The sequence below is a fragment of the Bufo gargarizans genome, chromosome 2 (genome assembly GCF_014858855.1).
Source record: "Bufo gargarizans isolate SCDJY-AF-19 chromosome 2, ASM1485885v1, whole genome shotgun sequence".
In the NCBI taxonomy this organism is placed as follows: domain Eukaryota; kingdom Metazoa; phylum Chordata; class Amphibia; order Anura; family Bufonidae; genus Bufo; species Bufo gargarizans.
Genome location: NC_058081.1, coordinates 19,991,058 through 20,014,318, shown reverse-complemented (window position 1 = coordinate 20,014,318; position 23,261 = coordinate 19,991,058). Strand labels below are relative to the sequence as shown.

The following is a 23,261-nucleotide window of genomic DNA, read 5'->3' as shown; positions in this document are numbered from 1 at the left end:
TTTATTGTGATGTGACGTGTGAAATGTGTAAACCTTTATTTAGTGTGAGGGTTGTGTATGTAGTGTTTTCACACGTGAAGGGGCTTGTAATAAATTTGAAATTAAATTTAGAAAAAAAAAGTATTTTCTGTAAAAAAAAAAAAAAAAAAATTGCAGTGCAAACTGAGTAGAAGCGATCAGTAATGGACACTACTGATCGGTGCTCAGTGGTTGCAAAATGCACATACTGTATGCAGATGGTGCGTTCGTGCAAAATTCTAAACTGAAACTAACTGAAATTGATATATCATAGGCGTGCGCAGCCTATTGCATTAGGGTGTGTACCCTAAAGCACAAACACACACCGCGCGCGCATGCGTGTGTATGTATATATATATTATATATACACACACACATAAACCGATCTATAGTTTGGAATTCTGCATCTCACAATTACTGTTTTCAGGATAACAGACTGTGTATATCTTCCAAGATTAAAACAGTCAGAAAATATCAATCAGTAGTAGGCAGTTAGATGATACGGCTGAGCCGGCCTGCAGCCTCATGAAGGGAGTAGAAATCATTTTTAGGCCTCTTTCACACGACTGGTTTTTTTTTTTCCGTTTACGGGCCGTTTTTTGCATTCCGTATACAGAACCATTCATTTCACTGGTTCCACAAAAAAAAAAACGGAATGTGCATTCCGTTTCCGTATTTCCGTTTTTCCGTTCCGTTGAAAGATATAACATGTCCTATTATTGCCTGCAAATCACGTTCCGTGGCTCCATTCAAGTCAATGGGTTGGCAAAAAAAAAACGGAACACATACGGAAATGCATCTGTATGTCTTCTGTATCTGTTCCGTTTTTGCGGGACCATCTATTGAAAATGTTATGCCCAGTCCAATTTTTTCTATGTAATTACTGTATATTGTATATGCCATATGGAAAAACGGAATGAAAAAACGGAACACAACGGAAGCAAAAAAATGGAACAACGGATCTGTGAAAAACAGACCACAAAACACTGAAAAAGCCATATGGTCATGTGAAAGGGGCGTTAAACTTACTTTCTCTACCTGGCTGCCGCCCGGGACCTGTTCTGGGAGAAAACGCTGGGCTCTGCTCTGGCACTGGCGCTGTGACACGGCTGGGCCTCATCCTAGCGTTGCTGTGACCCCGCCTCTGCGTGACATCACAGAACTTTACAGGGGAGGTCTGGAGGAGGAGCAAGTCCGCCCTCTATGCGGCGCTTCCGCTCGCATAGTTAAGGATCGGATCAGGACAAACGACACGGCCGATGGCAGTGCAGCAGCACTGACACTAACACTACCACTAACTTTTTTCACTCAAAAGAACTACTAGAAAAAAAAACACGGACGGACCAAATGGCGTCTGTAAAAAAATGACAGGGGTGGGGGAGCGAGAAGGGACAGTGACGGAGGGTGGTTTAGGGATCTGGAACTGCTGCAAATGAAAAAAATAAAATTAGTGGAGCAATTCCAGATGTTCTTCTTTTCTACTTTCTTCTTCTTTTCTTCTTCTTTGAGGAAAGGGTTAAAATCACAGTGGTGGTGCACCACAAGTCCCAGCAAGCCAACAGCAGCACAGAAAGGCACAGAACCTCTCTGCATGCCGTCACCATCTAGAATGTTCAGCACTTTCCTGTGCACCTGTAGCGCTGCCATTGGCTGCCTGCCGGTAAGAGCAGCCATGGTGCCCCGATTCCCCCCCCCCCCCCAGCTCCCTGCGGACCTTGTGACGTACATGTATGGCGCTGGTCCTTAAGTCTCGTCCAGATATGACATACAGGTCCTTATGGGGTTAATGCCGGTTACATCTTTGCAACAGAGACTGGAGATGAGCTACAAAATCACCAGCACTTTCACTTTGCTGTGGGCCAACTGACTGTGTTCTCAACATAGACAAGGTTCCTAGTCTATGTCATCAATATGTGATCACTACAGACCCAATCTCTGCGAGACCACCAGTCACCATAAAAACACAAGGGTTAGTGTCTGACTGAGCTTTTTTTGCTTACACAAGATGCAATGTCACCGTTATCAGAGTCTAGCATTGCACCTCGACTAGTATGCAACACAAGAAACAGCACATGGAAGAAGGTAGTGCCAACAGCAGTAGCAGCACCACATGTCCTGCCAATAGTAGTAGTAGCAGCCGGCCACAGTTCTCCCTCGCCTCTGGTAGGCACCACATTATCATTGAGGACAAAGAGTAAGACATTGTGGACTGGATAAGAAAAATATGCAAAAAACACCCCACTCAAACCCTCGGTCACAGGACACTGCAAGTGCATAGACCGGACAGGTACTGTGTAATGGAAAAAAGTCAAGTATAACACTCGGTCTACATGTTTCAAACTTGATGGTTCTTAATCATGGCCTGAGCAGGACTGAGAACTATCAAGTTTGAATCATGTAGACCGATCCAGCGGACGCGGTACTGTACTCATGGTATCTGACTTTTTAATGTTCGATTTCATAAAATGATGATGTTTTAACAAAAACACAGTGTGCTGGACTTTCTTTTCCTCAATTACACAGTACCTATTCTGTCCATGCACTTGGTACAATACTCATGGTTTATGAAGGTTTAAAGGATAACTGTCACACTTAGACCCTAATTTCAATTTTCATATATGTAGTTACTAATAACATGATATTCCAGAATCAGTTACTGTTAGACCGACTTACCCCATATTTAATAAGATTCAGCCCTTAGCAACCAGTCTGCATAAAACTGCAATCTCACTATTCAGTTAAGATGTCCGCCACTGCCCTCATCCTGAGGCTAATCCCGCTTGCCCTGACTAGCCAGTAACAATAGCCCCCCAAAAGTGTCAGTAACCAGAGCCCTCCCCTTAAAGGGTTAATCTCCTGCAGCACAAAGGGGTCCTCTTACCACATGTTGCTTTCATTTATACACTGAGCAGACGGCAGATCTCCCTTCCCTGGTCTGCGCTGCTTCCACTCTGCATTCTCCCAGTCTGCTGAGTGAGGGAGCGTCTGCCAAGTGCAGGGACAGGGAGAAGTGCACACAGCCCAGGCACTGTTATCAGCTGCTGGGGAGGACCTGGCTTTAATCATTTACTTACAGTCCCTGGCTGTCAGTAATGTGACCTTGCACGCAGCGTGCTTCTGCGTCCTCCGTCCTTCAACAGAGGACAGACCATGCCTAGCAACCCTATTTTAAGCACAGGTATAAGTAGGCAGTACAGGTAACAAAACTGTGGAATTAAGGGGTAATTGAATGCACAGTGAAAAGTTGAAATAGGGCCACCAAGGAGATATTAATCACCACAATCCAATACTCCAAAAAAAAAAAAATACGACAGTTATACTTTAATGGACTTTATCACATGATGATGTTTTAAAAGAGACACCGTGTGCTGGACTTTGCATTTTTTCCATTGTGGACTGGATGTCTCACTCCTAATCTCAGTCTCAGTCACCACTTGAAAAATGGCAAAAAATCATATTTTACATTGTTGGATCTTAATAAGGTTCCAAGTGGAGCTTCAACATGCAACTAGAAGAAATGAGTGAGACAAAACATTTTTTGAGCATTCAATAATTGAAAATAACGATTAAACTAAACAGGCTGTTTTTCAGCTGATCAAAGTCTAGGACCACATGCCTTTGAAAGGCCAAATCTGTGCAAAGATGTGGATTCATTGTCATTTTCTGTCAGGTAGTCACACGATGTGATGGCAAAGGCAAAAAAACTCTCCCTTTTTGAACATGGTCGGGTTGTTGAACTGCATAAGTAGGGTCTCTCACAGCGCGCCATCACTGCTGAGGTGGGACACAGTAAGACAGTCATTTGGAATTTCTTAAATGATCCTGAGGGTAGTGGAAGACCCAAAAAAATGTCATCAGCACTGAGCCGGAGGATCCAATTGGCTGTCCGTCAAGACACTGGACGATCCTCGACCCAAATTAAGGCCCTTACTGGTGCTGACTGCAGCCCCATAACCATCAGACGGCATCTGAGACTGAAGGGCTTAAAAAACAAAAACGTCTTCAAAGACCTCGTCTCCTTGAACGCCACAGAACTGCTCGTTTGGACTTTGCAAGAGAGCACCAAACATGGGACATTCAAAGGTGGAAGAACGTTTTATTCTCTGATGAGAAAAAATTTAACCTTGATGGTTTCCAACGTTACTGGCTTGACAAGCAGATCCCACCTGAGATGTTTTCTACGCGGCACAGTGGAGGGGGCGCCATAATGGTCTGGGGTGATTTTTCCTTCAGTGGAACAATGGAGCTTCAAGAAGTGCAGGGGCATCAAACGGCCGCTGGCTGTGTCCAGATGTTGCAGAGAGCAATCCGCATGACTGAGGGCTCTCGTCTGTGTGGTAACGAGTGGGTTTTTCTACAGGACAATGCTACAGTACACAATGCCCGCAGGACAAGGGACTTCTTCCAGGAGAATAACATCACTCTTTTCGCCCATCCTGCGTGTTCTCCTGATCTAAATCCAATTGAGAACCTTTGGGGATGGATGGCAAGGGAAGTTTACAAAAATGGACAACAGTTCCAGAAAGTAGATGGCCTTCGTGCGGCCGTCTTCACCACTTGGAGAAATGTTCCCACTTACCTCATGAAAACGCTTGCATCAAGCATGCCAAAACGAATTTTGGAAGTGATAAACGGCGGAGCTACTCATTACTGAGTTCATGTTTGGAAGTTGGATTTCTGTTTTGGGGGTTTTCTTATGTTTTTTGGAGGTGTGGTCCTAAACTTTCGATCAGCTGAAAAACAGCCTGTTTCAGTTTATTTGTTGTTTTCATAAAAGTGAATGCTCAAAAAATGTTTTGTGTCACTCCCATTTCTTCTTGTTGCATGTTGAAGCTCTACTTGGAACCTTGTTAAGATCCAGCCAGGCTAAATATGAGTTTTTGCCATTTTTCAAGTGGTCTTAAACTTTTGATCAGGACTGTATGACATTTAAAAAAATCTAAAAATCTGAGGTTGTAAAAAGACATAACACTGTATGCTTTTGAGCAAATGGTCTAAAATCAAGACAATCAGACAGTAAAGTGATTAATTGGTGGGCTCATCTATGGCATACTCTACAGTTGTAACGTGAAGAACCTCTTTGGACATGGCATCTTTATGCTGACTTATGCTTTTCCCATTGTAGCTCAACTATTATATACAAAAGGTAAGAGTAACTTTGACCATGGGCAACGAGATCTACTTTGATGAGAATGGAGATCCACCTGATGTTTATGGAATTGTGAACTGGCAAATGAATCCAGATGGCACTGTGGTACAAGTTAAGATTGGCTCCTTTAGCACTTCGGATAAAGCTCTGATTCTTAACTCAAGTTTGATTGTATGGCCTACTGGAGAACAACAGGTGAGATGTAAGACTAGTTACAAAAAGTCAAATGAAAATTTTATATTTTGAGCTAAATTTGTTTCCCAACCTCCAGAAAAATCCATTGACCTCCCAGAATGAGGAAAATGGGAATACTGAATATAGTACAGTGATTATAACATTTGCCTATTTATTCTACACTGCTCACATATGTTAAGCTTATAAATAGAGATGAGAAAATTTGTAAAAAATTTGATTTGGCCGGTTAGCCAAATTTTTAGAAAAAATGTGGTTCTATCCGAATTTATTCGTGGCAAATTGCGTTCAAAAACAGTTATTTCCTGGCTGCAGAGTGCCTTTTTAATGGTGTAGAATACTGTGCCTTGCAGTAACATGCATAGTGAGTCTGCTGTGGTAGTGAAACAATACTGTGAGTCAGTATCACATGGAGATGACAGGCATCGCTCTTAGAATCACTGAAGACATCACGTATTTGGGCAGTCACGGGGCCAAAACTGACCAAACAACTCAAGTGTAAATTTAGCCTTACAGGTCGATGTTAGCGGCAAGAAAGAGCACACTCCTTTTACACTGTCGTCAGCTGATTCCACATAGATGTCTACAGAACCTGTTCTTTTACACGCTTATACAAGTAGAGCCCCCCTGACAGAGTGGAGAGGGTGTCAGCAGTAAGTTTGTGTTGAAGTCACTGATTATTTTGCCCTTTCTCTGATCAGTCAGAGCAATAACCAACACAGTGGATCTCTGTCTTTTCCTTTGAGTCCAGGTTAACAGGAAAATTTGGTTTTTAGGTTCAGCTCTGAGCCTACTTCAATGGCAAGACCCTTCTGCTTCTCGGCAGCTATGTGGGCAGACAGGTGCTTGGAATACTCTTTTAGTCTGTTGTATACGAAATTATACATCGGTGTCACGCTGTACAGTAGTTTTTGAAGGAGCAAAGCAGCCTGTGCGGATCAAGAGTTTCCTCCAAGGGGGTGCACTGCGAGATTTTTGTTTTAGAAAAGCTTCGCAATGCAGACAATTGACGTGCGGAAGGATACATCGAGCTGTGAAAATGACTGCTCCTTCGTGCCGATGACCTACTTCTGGGGGTTAACACCTCATCGGTAGGTGTTTGCATATCCTTGTGATAAATGATGTTCCGGTTCACTGACTGTAAGCAGAGATCTTGACAGACAAATGTATCAAACTCTGCTGCCATCTTTCTAGGCGCCACATTTCCAGTCCCCTGACCAGCCAGATTTGCCAGCATCTGTTCCAGAACATGAAGCAGTGGAATGACGTTGTTCATCCAGTGTCAGGAAGCAGGGGGTGTTACCCCTACTCTGGGACCACGGGCACGGCGCAGGGCACGGGTTCCCCTTCAGCTCGGTAGAACACCTGGTGCCCGAGGTGCGGGTGCGCGGCGTGTGCGCAGTACACAGTCTGCTCGCACATTTCTGGGTGCATAGCGTTCCTGCATTATCCGGCTGTCAGGTGTGAGCCTTGCTGAGGGAGATTCCCAGTACACACCTTCCACCTTCCTCGCCTGCCATTGGTTCCTGGGGAGGGTGGTTCCTACCTTCCCTGGCTATAAAGACCTGGCCTGAGCTCTGGCTCATTGCTGAGTTATTCCACCTTATGGTGAACACCTAGCCTCCCTGCAGATCCATCTATTGCCTGTTGTTTCTTTGTATCCTTCCCGGCTACTGACCCCTGGACTGTCTTCCGCCTTGAACCTTCGCTGCCTGCCTCGACCCGGATTGGACATTGACTACCCCTCTTGGATTATCCCTAAACTTGTACCGCGTTCTGGGCTGTCAGCTGCTTACTGCCAGTGGGTTCCTCATCCACTACTGGCTCCCTGGGAGGTTCTGACAGAATAACTCAGCCTTCACCATGGAACCCGCAAAAGCAGTGGATCCCATGACGGCCATGACCCAGCAACTTAACCTTATGACGCAGGCCTTCCAGGAGATGCAAGCGAGTCATGAGCACCTGCTGCAGAGGGTTGCCACACAGGAGCAGCGCATCGCAGAGCGCACCGCGCTACCACCCTCGCCTCCCCCTGCGCCGGCGCGCACCCTGGAAGTGGTCTCTAGCGAGCCTTCAGTCAGCCTCCCTGAGCGGTTTTCAGGAGATCGGAGGAAGTACCGCTCCTTCATCATCTCATGCGAGCTGTTGTTTTCCCTGAAGCCGCGTACATATGCCACGGACTTCGTCAAGGTACGCATGGCAATTTCCTTGCTCTCAGGGCCTCCCCAGACCTGGGCGCACCAACTCCTACTAGCCGATGACCCAGTGCTGGCATCTTGGAAGTCCTTTGCCGCAGCTATGCAAAGACTTTATGATGACCCCCTGCATTCTTCAACCGCCAGGGGTACCTTGCGCACCCTCCGCCAGGGCAGACGTCCAGTGGAGGATTACATAATGGAATTCCGCGAGGTAGCCCCGGATACGGGCTTGAACAAAGTGGCCTTGATTGACCAGTTCCGCATTGGTTTGTCCGAGCAGCTCAAGGATGAGCTCGTCCGCATTGGGGTGTCGGGCTCCTTGAGGGGCCTGATGGACTCAGTAACCCACCTGGATCGCCGCTTCCGGGAAAGACGACAGGAGCGACAACAGACCCCGCCTCTAACGGAGCGCCGGTCGGAACCCTTAAGGCTTCCTGTTCCTGTGGCAGCAGACGGTAACCAGGAGGAGCCGATGCAGATCGGGGCTGTTCGGGGTCCCCTGTCCACGGTGGAGAGAACCAGGAGAAGAACCTTGCATCTGTGTTTATACTGCGCAAAACCGGGCCATTTCCTGAAGGACTGTCCCATCAAACCTCCCGAAGGTAGGCCGGAGACACCCACGGTATGCATTAACCTACCTATGTATAACAACTCATCTCATCTCACCATCCCTGTTTCCCTGCAGCTGGGCAACAACAATATTGATCTCTCTGCCATCATTGATTCGGGCGCAAGCAGCTGTTTTATGGACAAGGATCTGGCTTCACAACTAGGCATCCCGTTGCGCCCTAAGAAGAACCCATCCCAGCTGCATCTGGTGGATGGCAGCACCCTAAAGACGGGACCTATCGCCATGGAATCCCATCCCTTGTTCCTCCGCATCGGCCTTTACCATTCCGAGAAGATCGTGTGGGACATCGTGCCGTCCCCGTTGTTTCCAGTCATTCTAGTCATCCCCTGGCTTAGGAGACACAACCCCACGATTAACTGGACCTCTGGCTCCATCACCTTCACGCCCCCCTCCGGTTCTCCTATTCACGCGTCTCGGGCTCCAAGCCCTCCTACGGTGCTGGGCACCGTTGAACACAGACTACCCGACAAATATCGGGACTATGCAGACGTTTTTGAAAAAAAAGGAGCAGACGCCTTGCCGCCACACAGGCCCTATGATTGTCCCATTGACCTGCTCCCTGGAGCCCCACTGCCGTACGGGCGCTTGTACAATCTGTCCGAGCCCGAGACCAGGGCCCTGAAGGACTACATAGAGGAGAGCCTAGCGAAGGGGTTCATCCGTCCCTCGACCTTTCCAGTTGGGGCCGGCATCTTCTTTGTGGGGAAAAAAGATGGGGGTCTCCGGCCCTGTGTCGATTACCGGGCCCTGAACGACATCACCAAGAAGAACCGGTACCCACTCCCTCTCATTCCCGACTTGCTGGACAGAGTCAAGGATGCCCGTTTCTTCACCAAGATCGACCTCCGGGGGGCCTACAATCTGATTCGTGTCAGGGAGGGGGATGAGTGGAAGACAGCATTCCGCTCACGGTTTGGGCACTACGAGTACCTTGTCATGCCCTTCGGGCTCTGTAACGCTCCTGCCACATTTCAGTGCTTCATCAATGACGTCTTCCGTGACCTGTTGGATACCCATGTTGTGGTATATCTGGACGATATCCTTGTCTTCTCCAGATCACTGCCATAACACGAACGGCATGTCAAATCGGTGCTCCAGCGTCTGCGGACCCACAGTCTCTATGGCAAGCTTGAAAAAAGCACCTTCGAAGTCTCGTCCATTGAGTTCCTGGGCTACATCCTATCCCCAGGTCGAGTGGAGATGGACCCCAGGAAGATCCAGGCCGTCCAGAATTGGCCTGTCCCCCGCAATTGGCGGATGGTGCAGCAGTTCATTGGTTTTGCCAATTTTTACTGCCGATTCATTTGGAACTTTTCAGCGATCTGCGCTCCCATCACTGCTCTGACCAGGAGCAACACCCTGTTTGAATGGACCCCGAAGGTCCAACAGGCATTTCAGCACCTTAAGAGGCTGTTCACACAGGCACCTATACTGGTACAACCGGACGCCTCTTGCCCGTTTTTTCTGGAGACCGACGCCTCCGAGGGGGCTATCGGGGCTGTTCTCTCCCAGGTCCAAGGGGAGAAGCAGCTTCTCCATCCCGTTGCCTTTTATTCCCGCAAACTCACCGGGGCCGAACGCAACTATGATGTGGGTGAGAGGGAGCCCTGGAGGACGCCCTGGAGGAATGGAGACATTTGCTGGAAGGAGCCGAAAACCCTGTGGTGGTGTACACCGACCATCGCAACCTCGAATATCTCCGCAGTGCCAAGCGACTGAGTCCTCGACAAGCCAGATGGGCTCTCTTTTTCTCCCGTTTTCGCCTCCAGATTACCTATCGACCGGGATCCAAGAACGGCAAGGCTGATGCCTTGTCCCGTATGTGCTCCTCCGAGGCCGATCCTGCACCTCCGGAACCGATCCTGCCAGCCGCATACTTTCTAGCCACCCAACACTCCTTGATCGAGAGGATCCGACGGGCCAGCACGCCAGCTCCAGAGGAGGCAGCCCATCTGCCAATGAAGCAGGGGCTTCGTTACCACCAACAGTGGATCTATGTCCCAGTCTCCCAGCGACTGCCTGTACTACAGCATCACCATGACCACCCCACAGCAGGCCACCGAGGTAGGCGCAACACCACGGAATGCATCCTACGTCAGTTTTGGTGGCCCTCTTTGGCAGCCGACGTACGCTCCTTCATAGAGTCTTGTTCCGTGTGTGCACTCTACAAACGTCCCACCTCAAAACCCGTTGGGTTATTACAGCCTCTGCCAGTGCCAACCCTTCCATGGCGCAACATAGCCATGGATTTCATTGTGGACTTACCGTCTTCACAAGCCTGTACCACCATCATGGTGGTGGTGGACAGATGTACCAAGATGTCCCACTTCATTCCGACCTCCGGTCTCCCGACGGCCCAACAAACCTCAAAGTTGTTCCTCCAACACGTGTTCCGGTTGCACGGGCTCCCTGATTCCATCGTCTCAGACCGGGGCTCGCAATTCACCTCCCGCTTTTGGACCCAGTTTTGCCGTAGCCTTCATATCACTCGCAGCCTGTCTTCTGCCTATCACCCCCAGTCCAATGGGCAGACCGAAAGGACCAACCAAACCCTCGAACAGTTCCTTCGCTGTTACACATCCCATCTACAAGACGACTGGGTGAGCCATCTCCCCTTCGCTGAATTTTCCTTCAACAATCAGCTTCATTCCTCCACCGGGCTCTCACCATTCTATGCCAACTATGGCTATCATCCCGCAACTCTCCCGGATCTCCCCCTTGATGTCCCGGTGCCTGAAGTGGCTCAACGGCTCCGGCTCCTACGAGAACTGAGGCGGACCCTAACGCAACAACTCCAGGCCGCTCAGCAGCGGCACAAGATGCAGGCAGACCGTAGACGCACAGAATTCCCCAGGTACAAAGACGGGGACAAGGTGTGGCTTTCCACACAGCACCTCAAGCTGTCCTGTCCCTCCCGAAAACTGGGACCCCGTTACCTTGGTCCCTTTGAGATTGTGAGTATGGTCAACAACGTTGCAGCCAAGCTCCAGTTGCCTACTTCCCTGGGAATCCACCCGGTATTCCACGTGTCCTTGTTGAAACCACACCGTGCCAACCCGTTCCCGGACCGGGCACCTGCTCCACCACCTCCCATCCAGGTGAATAACGATGATGAGTATGAAGTCCAGGAGATCCTGGACTCCCGCCGCCGGCGTGGGGTCCTGGAGTATCTCATCCACTGGAAGGGGTACGGTCCCGAGGAGCGTTCCTGGGAGCCCTTGGGGAATGTCCATGCGGCCGCCAAGGTGCGGGCGTACCATCGGGCTCACCCCGAGAGGCCTTCCCAGGGTCGCGTCCGGAGGCCGCTCCTTGGTGGGGGGCTCTGTCAGTAAGCAGGGGGTGTTACCCCTACTCTGGGACCACGGGCACGGCGCAGGGCACGGGTTCCCCTTCAGCTCGGTAGAACACCTGGTGCCCGAGGTGCGGGTGCGCGGCGTGTGCGCAGTACACAGGCTGCTCGCACATTTCTGGGTGCATAGCGTTCCTGCATTATCCGGCTGTCAGGTGTGAGCCTTGCTGAGGGAGATTCCCAGTACACACCTTCCTCGCCTGCCATTGGTTCCTGGGGAGGGTGGTTCCTACCTTCCCTGGCTATAAAGACCTGGCCTGAGCTCTGGCTCATTGCTGAGTTATTCCACCTTATGGTGAACACCTAGCCTCCCTGCAGATCCATCTATTGCCTGTTGTTTCTTTGTATCCTTCCCGGCTACTGACCCCTGGACTGTCTTCCGCCTTGAACCTTCGCTGCCTGCCTCGACCCGGATTGGACATTGACTACCCCTCTTGGATTATCCCTAAACTTGTACCGCGTTCTGGGCTGTCAGCTGCTTACTGCCAGTGGGTTCCTCATCCACTACTGGCTCCCTGGGAGGTTCTGACATCCAGTAATCCTGGCGCCTAGGGATAAGCGAATCGACTTCGGATGAAACATCCACTGTCGATTCGCATAAAATTGTTTTAATACTGTATGGAGCGTGTGCTCCGTACACTATTAGAATGTATTGGCTCCGATGAGCCAAAGTTATTACTTTGCGAAATCTAGAATTAGATTTATACTGTAAAAAAACAATTCCTGAACTCGGGTTCGGTTCCAAGTGGTACCTTGTAACTGAACCAGAGTTCGGAAAATATTTTTTTTACAGTATACTGTAAATCGATTTCTGAAGTTTCTATGAGAAGTCTCGTGAGACTCAGTTCTGTACAGTATTGAAATGAAGTTTTATGCGAATCGGATGATTCATCTAAAGTCGATTCACTTATCTCTACTGGCGACTGACAAATAATGTGGCCTCCTCAAAAGGCCTGAGAAAACAGCAGTTGTCACGCATGAGCTGTCAATGGCTGACATCAAAGTTACACAGGGGAGTACTCCTGTCCGCTTGGATCATCAAGAAATCGTTTATCGCCTTTCTCTGTTTGTATAGTCGGTCCAACATATGAAAGGTGGAATTCCAATGGGTGGAAACGTTGCATATCAGCCTATGTTGGGGGATGTGGTTCTGCCACTGCAGCTCAAGGACGGTGTGCTTTGCGGTATACGAGTGGTTGAAGTGCATGCAAAGTTTCCTGGCCATTTTAAGGATGTCTTGCGGATGGGGGGAAGACCAGGAACTGATTGTGATTGACAACCAGATAAAACACGTGTGCCATGCAGGGCACATGTCTCAGCCATCCTTGAGGCAGCGCTGACACCATTTTCTTCCCGTTGTTGGTCACCATGGTTCCGATTTTGGGTTGTCATGGTGAAAGGCAGGATTCGATTTCTTGATGAAGGACACAGAGCTGTTTCTCCCCTGTGTGACTCCGCTCACCCAGGCAAACGAGGTTTAGAACAGTGTGACACTGTCGTGCCCTGCACATGTGGGATGCTGGAGGAGCACTGTAAATTGTCCATGCAGTGGAGGCTGAGGACACAGTGGAGGATGAGGAGGTAGAGGCGGACATTGTCGCAGGACCAACGGCATGAGAACCTGGAGGTGGAAGCGGCATCATCTGGCCAAGTTGCTGGTGTGGCTGGGCAGGAACCACATTTACCCAGTGGACCGTAAAGGACATATATTGTCCTTGACCATAATTACAGCTACCAACCAATTTTCTCAAAAAAGGCTGTATAGCAAACAATTTTTACCACTGAATGGCTAATCAATGGAATTCGGTTCATACAGAAGAAGGTCTACAATCGCCAATCAATTTTCCCTATAACGGCTGTTTCACAAAAACATGTCACCACTGAATGGCTAATCAACGTAATATTGTTCATACAGAAGAAAGTCTACAATCACCCATCAATTTTCCTGTATTCTTTTTCCTATTAATACACCCCAATTTTTTTATATAACAATCACAATTCACCGCAGAACGGCTAATAGGATGTACATATCTATCCTATTAATACACCCTGTAAATGGTTGTAGTACAATGGAACTTCACCGCTGAATGGCAAGTATATTTTACTTTTGCAACTAATACATGGCAAAAAGGACTTTAGAACATATAACTGCACCGCTGAACGGCAAATATATATATATATATATATATATATATATTTGCCACTTACACACACCACAAAATGCTTTAGGACATATACTATATTTTTTGCCCCATAAGACGCAAAGTGGGGGGAAAATGTACCTGCGTCTTATGGGGTGAATACTAATGAGTGCTTCCATTATGGAAGCGCTCATTAGTACGAGAGGACCGGGAAGCGGTAAAGGCTCTGTACTCACCGCTTCCTGGTCCTCGCCTGTGCATGCAGTGGCTGCGCACAGCAAGAGGGCGCTCTGTGATCTCATGCTGTGCACGCCGTTTCACAGCACACCCGACAGCAGGAGGAAGAAGAGCACTGGAGAAGTGGAGCAGCGACGTATGGAGCAGAAGAGGTGTTTTTTTTTTATTTTGTGATCTGAGGCTAGGGGGCTGAAGACATATGGCTGGGGGCTGCTGAATTATGGCTGGGGGCTGCTGAATTATGGCTGGGGGCTGATTACATATGGCTGGGGGCTAATATGAGTCATGGGGGACTTACAGTACAGACCAAAAGTTTGGACACACCTTCTCATTCAAAGAGTTTTCTTTATTTTCATGACTATGAAAATTGTAGATTCACACTGAAGGCATCAAAACTATGAATTAACACATGTGGAATTATATACATAACAAAAAAGTGTGAAACAACTGAAAATATGTCATATTCTAGGTTCTTCAAAGTAGCCACCTTTTGCTTTGATTGCTGCTTTGCACACTCTTGGCATTCTCTTGATGAGCTTCAAGAGGTAGTCACCTGAAATGGTCTTCCAACAGTCTTGAAGGAGTTCCTAGAGATGCTTAGCACTTGTTGGCCCTTTTGCCTTCACTCTGCGGTCCAGCTCACCCCAAACCATCTTGATTGGGTTCAGGTCCGGTGACTGTGGAGGCCAGGTCATCTGGCGCAGCACCCCATCACTCTCCTTCATGGTCAAATAGCCCTTACACAGCCTGGAGGTGTGTTTGGGGTCATTGTCCTGTTGAAAAATAAATGATGGTGCAACTAAACGCAAACCGGATGGAATAGCATGCCGCTGCAAGATGCTGTGGTAGCCATGCTGGTTCAGTATGCCTTAAATTTTGAATAAATCCCCAACAGTGTCACCAGCAAAGCACCCCCATACCATCACACCTCCTCCTCCATGCTTCACGGTGGGAACCAGGCATGTAGAGTCCATCCGTTAACCTTTTCTGCGTCGCACAAAGACACGGTGGTTGGAACCAAAGATCTCAAATTTGGACTCATCAGACCAAAGCACAGATTTCCACTGGTCTAATGTCCATTCCTTGTGTTCTTTAGCCCAAACAAGTCTCTTCTGCTTGTTGCCTGTCCTTAGCAGTGATTTCCTAGCAGATATTCTACCATGAAGGCCTGATTCACACAGTCTCCTCTTAACAGTTGTTCTAGAGATGTGTCTGCTGCTAGAACTCTGTGTGGCATTGACCTGGTCTCTAATCTGAGCTGCTGTTAACCTGCGATTTCTGAGGCTGGTGACTCGGATGAACTTATCCTCCGCAGCAGAGGTGACTCTTGGTCTTCCTTTCCTGGGGCGGTCCGCATGTGAGCCAGTTTCTTTGTAGCGCTTGATGGTTTTTGTGACTGCACTTGGGGACACTTTCAAAGTTTTCCCAATTTTTCGGACTGACTGACCTTCATTTCTTAATGTAATGATGGCCACTCGTTTTTCTTTACTTAGCTGCTTTTTCTTGCCATAATACAAATTCTAACAGTCTATTCAGTAGGACTATCAGCTGACTTCTCCACAACGCAACTGATGTTACCAACCCCATTTATAAGGCAAGAAATCCCACTTATTAAACCTGACAGGGCACACCTGTGAAGTGAAAACCATTTCAGGTGACTACCTCTTGAAGCTCATGAAGAGAATGCCAAGAGTGTGCAAAGTAGTAATCAAAGCAAAAGGTGGCTACTTTGAAGAACCTAGAATATGACATATTTTCAGTTGTTTCACACTTTTTTGTTATGTATATAATTCCACATGTGTTAATTCATAGTTTTGATGCCTTCAGTGTGAATTTACAATTTTCATAGTCATGAAAATAAAGAAAACTCTTTGAATGAGAAGGTGTGTCCAAACTTTTGGTCTGTACTGTATATGAGGCATTGGGGTCTGAGCTGAGGTCTGATCTCTTATTAACATTAGGGATATGATTGGGGCTGTGAGCTGAGGTCTGATTAATATTGGGGGTCTGATTGGGGCTGTGAGCTGAGGTCTAATGAAAACATTTTTTTTCTTATTGTCCTACTATAAAACCTAGGTGCGTCTTATGGGCCAGTGCGTCTTATAGGGTGAAAAATATGGTAATTGCACCGCTGAATGTCAAATATATTTTTCTTTCATCACTAATACACAACAAAAAGGGCTGTCATTTTTGCACTTCACCACACAACGGATAATAAACCCTTTCCTAGCACTGTCCCTAGCGCCTACTGACGTCTCTCCCTGCACTCACGGGAAAATGGCAGATTCAAGGATGGATGAGGCTATTTATAGGGCTGTGACATCACAGGGCTGGCTGGCTGCTGATTGGCTGCATGCATGGCATTATGCGTGATCCCGCCTTCCCAGAGTTCCTTGCTCCATCTCCTCACACGTGCAGCAGCTATTTTAGGAAAAAATTTGATTCGTTACCACGAAGCGTGAGGAAATTCGGATTCGGTTCAAATCGAATTTATCCTGAAATTTGGATCGAATTCCACTTTGTCAGCTTCGATTCGCTCATCTCTAGTTATGACGAGTGTGCCTATGTGTTCTACACTGCTCATATACAGTCAGGTCCATAAATATTGGGACATCGACACAATTCTAACATTTTTGGCTCTATACGACACCACAATGGATTTGAAATGAAACAAACAAGATGTGCTTTAACTGCAGACTGTCAGCTTTAATTTGAGCGAATTTACATCCAAATCAGGTGAACGGTGCAGGAATTACAACAGTTTGCATATGTGCCTCCCACTTGTTAAGGAACCAAAAGTAATGTGATATAATAATAATCATAAATCAAACTTTCACTTTTTAATACTTGGTTGCAAACCCTTTGCAGTCAATTACAGCCTGAAGTCTGGAACGCATAGACATCACCAGACGGAGCTGAGTTTCATCCCTGGTGATGCTCTGCCAGGCCTCTACTGCATCTGTCCTCAGTTCCTGCTTGTTCATGGTTCATTTTCCCTTCAGTTTTGTCTTCAGCAAGTGAAATGCATGCTCAATCGGATTCAGGTCAGGTGATTGACTTGGCCATTGCATAACATTCCACTTATTTTCCTTAAAAAAAACTCTTTGGTTGCTTTTGCAGTATGCTTTGGGTCATTGTCCATCTGCACTGTGAAGTGCTGTCCAATGAGTTCTGAAGCATTTGGCTGAATATGAGCAGATAATATTGCCCGAAACACTTCAGAATTCATCCTGCTGCTTTTATCAGCAGTCACATCATCAATAAATACAAGAGAACCAGTTCCATTGGCAGCCATACATGCCCACGCATGACACTACCACCACCATGCTTCACTGATGAGGTGGTATGCTTAGGATCATGAGCAGTTCCTTTCGTTCTCCATACTCTTCTCTTCCCATCACTCTGGTACAAGTTGATCTTGGTCTCATTTGTCCACAGGAAGTTGTTCCAGAGCTGTGAAGGCTTTTTTAGATGTCGTTAGGCAAACTCTAATCTGGCCTTCCTGTTTTTGAGGCTCACCAATGGTTTACATCTTGTGGTGAACCCTCTGTATTCACTCTGGTGAAGTCTTCTCTTGATTGTTGACTTTGACACACATACACCTACCTCCTGGAGAGTGTTCTTGATCTGGCCAACTGTTGTGAAGGGTGTTTTCTTCACCAGGGAAAGAATTCTTCGGTCATCCACCGCAGTTGTTTTCCGAGGTCTTCCGGGTCTTTTGGTGTTGCTGAGCTCACCGGTGCGTTCCTTCTATTTATGAATGCTCCAAACAGTTGTTTTGGCCAGGCCTAATGTTTTTGCTATCTCTCAGATGGGTTTGTTGTGTTTTTTCATCCTAATGATGGCTTCACTGACAGTGACCGCTCTTTGGATCTCATCTTGAGAGTTGACAGCAACAGATTCCAAATGCAAATAGCAGGCTGGAAATGACCTGGTCCTTTTATCTGCTCATTGTAATTGGGATAATGAGGGAATAACACAGACCTGTTTAAATTCTTTTTTTATTCAAGTTTTGAAAGTTCAAAAAATAATTCTGTTTCACAACAAGATGATAATGGAAAACTATAACATAGACGTAGATAAGATTGGTCTACATGTCATTAAATGTCATGACGTGTATTTCAAAGATTCAGCAGCAATCGAGTCAGATATACAATCGTATTTTGCTGACAATCTACAGGGGAGAACCTGCACTTCTCTGGAATGGGAAACGCATAAGGCAGTGATCAAGGGTAGACTGATTAGGCTAGGCTCATACAAAAAGAAACTTAGAGAAAGGGAAATGAATGACATCCTCTCCCAAATAAAACGACTGGAAACAGTCCACAAATTATCAATGGAGAAAAAAGTGATAAAAGACCTCACAATCTTGCGGACCAAACTCCTGGAGTTAATGGACCAGAAAAACCAAAAGTATTTATATATTATCAGATATAAAAAATATTTAGAAGACAATGGTTGCAACAAAAGACTAGCCAGAATCCTACAGAAACAAAGAAATAGGTCAAATATAACTAGAATCAGAGACCAGACCAACTCCCTATGTAGCACCTCAACGAGTATTACGAACGCGTTTAGATCCTTTTACGAAAAACTGTACAATATAAATAAATATACCCCTGACCAAGCAGAAATGAGAACCAAAATCAGAGAGTTTCTAAACTCAGTAGAAATACCCAAATTGACCACGGATCAGCAATCGAAGCTACTAACCCCCTTCTCACAAGCTGAGTTAGAGTCGGTTCTAAAATATCTCCCCAATGGTAAAAGCCCTGGCCCAGACGGGCTGACCGCAAGTTACTACAAGAAATTCCAATCGTCTCTAACTCCCCCCACGTGCACCTATTTTAATAATATTGCTATAAATGACTCATTCCGTCCAGAATCCCTCAGCGCCCATATCACATTAATACCCAAGGAAGACAAAGACACAACATTATGCTCCAACTACAGACCAATTTCCCTTTTAAATGTGGATATTAAAATTTATGCGAAAGCCCTGGCGAACAGACTAAAGAATTTGATCCCAAATATCATCCATAACGACCAAGTCGGCTTTACAGATGGTAGGGAATCTAAAGATAATATATACAGAATTCTCCATGCCATACAATACGCGCAGACAAAGAATAACACACACCTGGCCATGGAACAGCTGAGAAGCCAATTGTCCCATTACTTTTGGTCCCTTAACAAGTGGGAGGCACTTATGCAAACTGTTGTAATTCCTGCACCGTTCACCTGATTTGGATGTAAATACCCTCAAATTACAGCTGACAGTCTGCAGGTAAAGCACATCTTGTTTGTTTCATTTCAAATCCATTGTGGTGGTGTATAGAGCCAAAAATGTTAGAATTGTGTTGATGTCCCAATATTTATGGACCTGACTCTATATAGTGTAGTTTCCTGGGCATGCCGGATTGGCTTATTTGTGACCCTTCTGAGGCACATGCGCCTGTGTTCCCCTCCCCCACAATTATAACTCTGTCTTTGGCATGAAGACATATAAATCAGCACCCACCATTTTGCATATCAACTTCCATACTCTAGTGAGGGGAAAAAGGCAGGGGATATAAATACGAAGGATCATGTGGCCTTAGGTAGAGCCCTTGTTGGCAGGCTTGTCCAAAATGCCTTGTAGTCATCCTTACAGCCAATCAGTAGGGACGATATTTACTTCTCTATTAAGCAAAATGTATATTCCCACGCACAGATGCCACTCTGAGCTGTGTATTTAACATGTTAATCATTCTTTGTATAATAAAATATATTTTATTAAATAACAGGTTCCACGTTCTGTCTGTAGTAAGAGCTGTCATCTAGGATTTAGGAAATCAGCCATCCAAGGTCAACCTTCCTGCTGCTTTGAGTGCGTTCCCTGCCTACAAGGAGAGATCTCCAATCAGACAGGCAAGCACTATTACTAAGATCTTTTTTGGCTTACGCAATTTTTTATTAAATATTTTTATTGAATTTAGTCTTTTCTAAACATACTATATGCCAGAACAAACCTTACCCCCTAACACGGACAGCATGAAATCAAATAGTAAACATTAACAGCAAGAGAAAGCAATGACATATTACATATTACTATAATACTATCAGGTACCCTGCTTAAAAGGAAAAGCACCACCAACAATATTTTTATGGAGATAAGTAGATGACAGCCCTGAGGTATCAAGCCATGGGACACAAATGGATTCACATCTTTTCTCTGTTCCGCTTTTCATATAGACCTTCCTCTCCCACCAAATGGAATTATTAATTCTGGCTATATATTCAGGTCAGATTAGGGAAGTCGTTTGCAACTAGTGCAAGACAATGACCTTAAGAACCTGGTCTAACATTCTAGTAATTCGTAAGAGTGGGCCATCCCCAAATCCCTACCATCCAAAATCCATAAGAAACATTATTTGGGGTCAACCTGGATATGAATTTTGAATACCTGTAACGTAGGCTGAAATATATCCTTCCAATAGGACCTCCAAAGACAAAACTCCCACACCATTATTTTTAAGATTTAGTATTTTTCATGTATTTTTATAAAAATGTTATGAATTATAAAACAAAATGTCTGTATCTGTCAGAAACCCAACCCTCATTATATACAAAATTATTTAAGCCAAAATAAATGTGCACTATTGTACAAAAACTTAATCTTGATTGTCTTGCAGATTCTTTTAACTGTTACAAATGTCCATGGGACCAATGGCCAAATCAAGAAAAATCTAGATGTCTCCCAAAACCCTTCGAGTTCCTGTCTTATGAGGAAGCATTAGGAGCTTCCTTAGCTGCATGCAGCTTGATCTCTTCCATTGTTCCTCTTCTTATTTTGAGACTTTTTGTAAAGAATAGAAAAACCCCTATTGTAAAAGCCAGTAATTATTCCCTGAGTTGCCTTCTGTTGGTCTCTCTTTGTCTCTGCTTCCTCTGCTCCTTAGGATTTATTGGTTACCCAGAACACAAGAAATGTCTCCTACGTCAAGCATCCTTCGGTCTGGTCTTCTCTCTCTCTGTTGGATGCATTTTGGCCAAAACAATCATGGTGGTTTTTGCTTTTATGGCCACCAGACCAGGGAGCAGTCTACGGAAATGGACTACATTCAGAGTTTCTTACTCTATTATATTCATTTTTTGTCTGCTACAGTTCATTCTATGTGTCACTTGGTTGTCCATTTCTCCTCCCTTTGCACAATATAACTCCAACATTAGACCTGAACTCATCGTTGTTGATTGCAATGAAGGATCTCCTATTGCCTTCTGGACCATGTTGGGTTATCTCTTTCTTCTGGCCACCATTAGTTTCATTGTAGCCTTCCTGGCTCGGAGACTTCCTGACAGCTTTAATGAAGCCCAGTTCATTACCTTCAGCATGTTGGCCTTCCTCAGTGTCTGGGTGTCTTATATCCCAGCCTCCCTCAGTGCTCAGGGCAAGTACACAGTAGCTATGGAGATCTTTGCGATATTAGCATCCAGCTGGGCTTTGGTTTTATGCATGTTTTTTCCTAAGTGTTTTTTCATACTATTTAGACCTGATATAAACTCCAAGGAAAATATAATGAGAAAAAACTAAGATAGCACCCTATATGTTCAACGAAACTCTTCAAATTTGATTGCTGCTATATTTATGATGGTTACATGTTCTAATAAAAATGTATATTCCATCTATTGAGGGTGTTCAAAAAGTCTTTGTGTGACTTGTAGTCAATATCTAGCCATGCAATGCTTCTAGACTAGTAGGAGAAGGAGCAGGAGGCCTACTAAACCCTCCACAGGTGCATGCTGCTCAAGGCAGAAGTCAATAAGGCATCAAATTCTATCATGATTATGTGAATATTTTTTTTATAAATTCAATAAAAATGTAATAATGTAATGTAAATTTTATTGCTAGGAAAATGTCAAATAAAATACATATTATATCAGAAACTGAAATATTGGAGTTGAATGTGTTTTTCATAGCTAATATACATTGTACAGAGAGTAACACCTTCTCATTAAAGGGGTTGTCCGCTTTATTTCTATTTTTATCTTTAGGATAGGTCATCAATATAAGACCGGTGGGGGTCCGACTCCCAACATCCTCGCAGATCAGCTGTTTGAACATAAGGCTGCGTTCTGTGCAAGCACTGCTTTTCCTTCATTGTTTACCTGCTTGCCTTCGCAACCGCAGCAGTGAGCAGGTGTAATTACAAGTATGTCATCCCATTCTCTTCTATGGGACGGCTCCGTCCTATGAAGCACATTGGAACAGTGGTTGGAACAGGCCTAGTTGGCTCTCGCTGTACTGTCCTGCCCAGCCTCCAGTGTCATATCACAGAGAATGTTCAGTGCAGCAGGTGACGTCTCATATAAAGTGGTCTTCCTCTAGTGTACAAAACATCACTTTTGTAAAAGTGAATGAAGCAAGGATCTGTGGGGATTTTCACCCACCTCTGGCTGAGGCCAATGAATAGATCTGCCATTGCTGACAGTGGCTATTTAGCGCCATCCCCATCATACCACTGCCATTCTATGCCTACCATCACATTCTGTACCGTATGCTGTTATTCCTTGTACTGCCATTCCCATTATGCCTACGTAATTCCCCCTCCTACTACACACACACATTTATAGTCTTGTCTATTCCATGGTATGCTGCTACTGCAGCCGCTACTATTGCTGCCCCAAGGTAATATTATCCCTACACACAGGGCCGGCTCCAGGATCATGTGGGCCCTTGGGCGATAAATCCCAGTGGGCCCCCATGAGGCATTTTTTTACATTGACATGTCCCCCTGTGGCTCCCACACGGTATAATGACCCCCAGTGGCCCCTATACAGTATAATGACTACTAGTGGCCCTTCACACAGTATAATGACTACTAGTGGCCCTTCACACAGTATAATGAACCCCCAATCCCCCCCCCACTGTATTATGACCACCTGTGGCCCTGCATTCAGAATAATAACCCCCAGTCGCCCCCATTCAGAATAATGACCCCCAGTAGCCCCCACACTGGGGGGATACTGTATGGAGGGGGCTCTGGGGGTCATTATACTGAATGGAGGGTTATTGGTGATCATTATACTAAATGGGGGACACTGGGGTCATTATACTATGTAAAGGGCCCTCACAGTATAATGACCCCACAGTGACCCTCCATTCAGAATAATGACCCTCAGTCGCCCCCACACTGGGGGTTATACTGTATGGAGGGGGCAGGAGGGGTTATTATATTTAATGGGGGCTCTGGTTGTCATTATACTAAATGGAGGGTCAATGGGGATCATTATACTAAATGGGGGGCACTGGGAGTCATTATACTGTGTAAGGGGCCCTCACAGTGTGATGAATGACCCCTCAGTG

The 23,261-nt window shown here is 45.9% G+C and overlaps 1 protein-coding gene across 1 annotated transcript in view; it reads left to right on the top strand.

Moving 5' to 3' along the window:
- Window positions 1-21,488, top strand: part of LOC122925505 (extracellular calcium-sensing receptor-like) — a 50,538-nt gene extending 29,050 nt beyond the window's left edge. Inside the window, exons 3-5 of the mRNA XM_044276859.1 lie at window positions 5,144-5,362; window positions 19,702-19,825; window positions 20,590-21,488. Of these exons, the coding sequence (XP_044132794.1) occupies window positions 5,144-5,362; window positions 19,702-19,825; window positions 20,590-21,488 (1,242 nt within the window). The remainder of the gene's footprint in view (window positions 1-5,143; window positions 5,363-19,701; window positions 19,826-20,589) is intronic.
- Window positions 21,489-23,261: the final 1,773 nt, after the last annotated feature.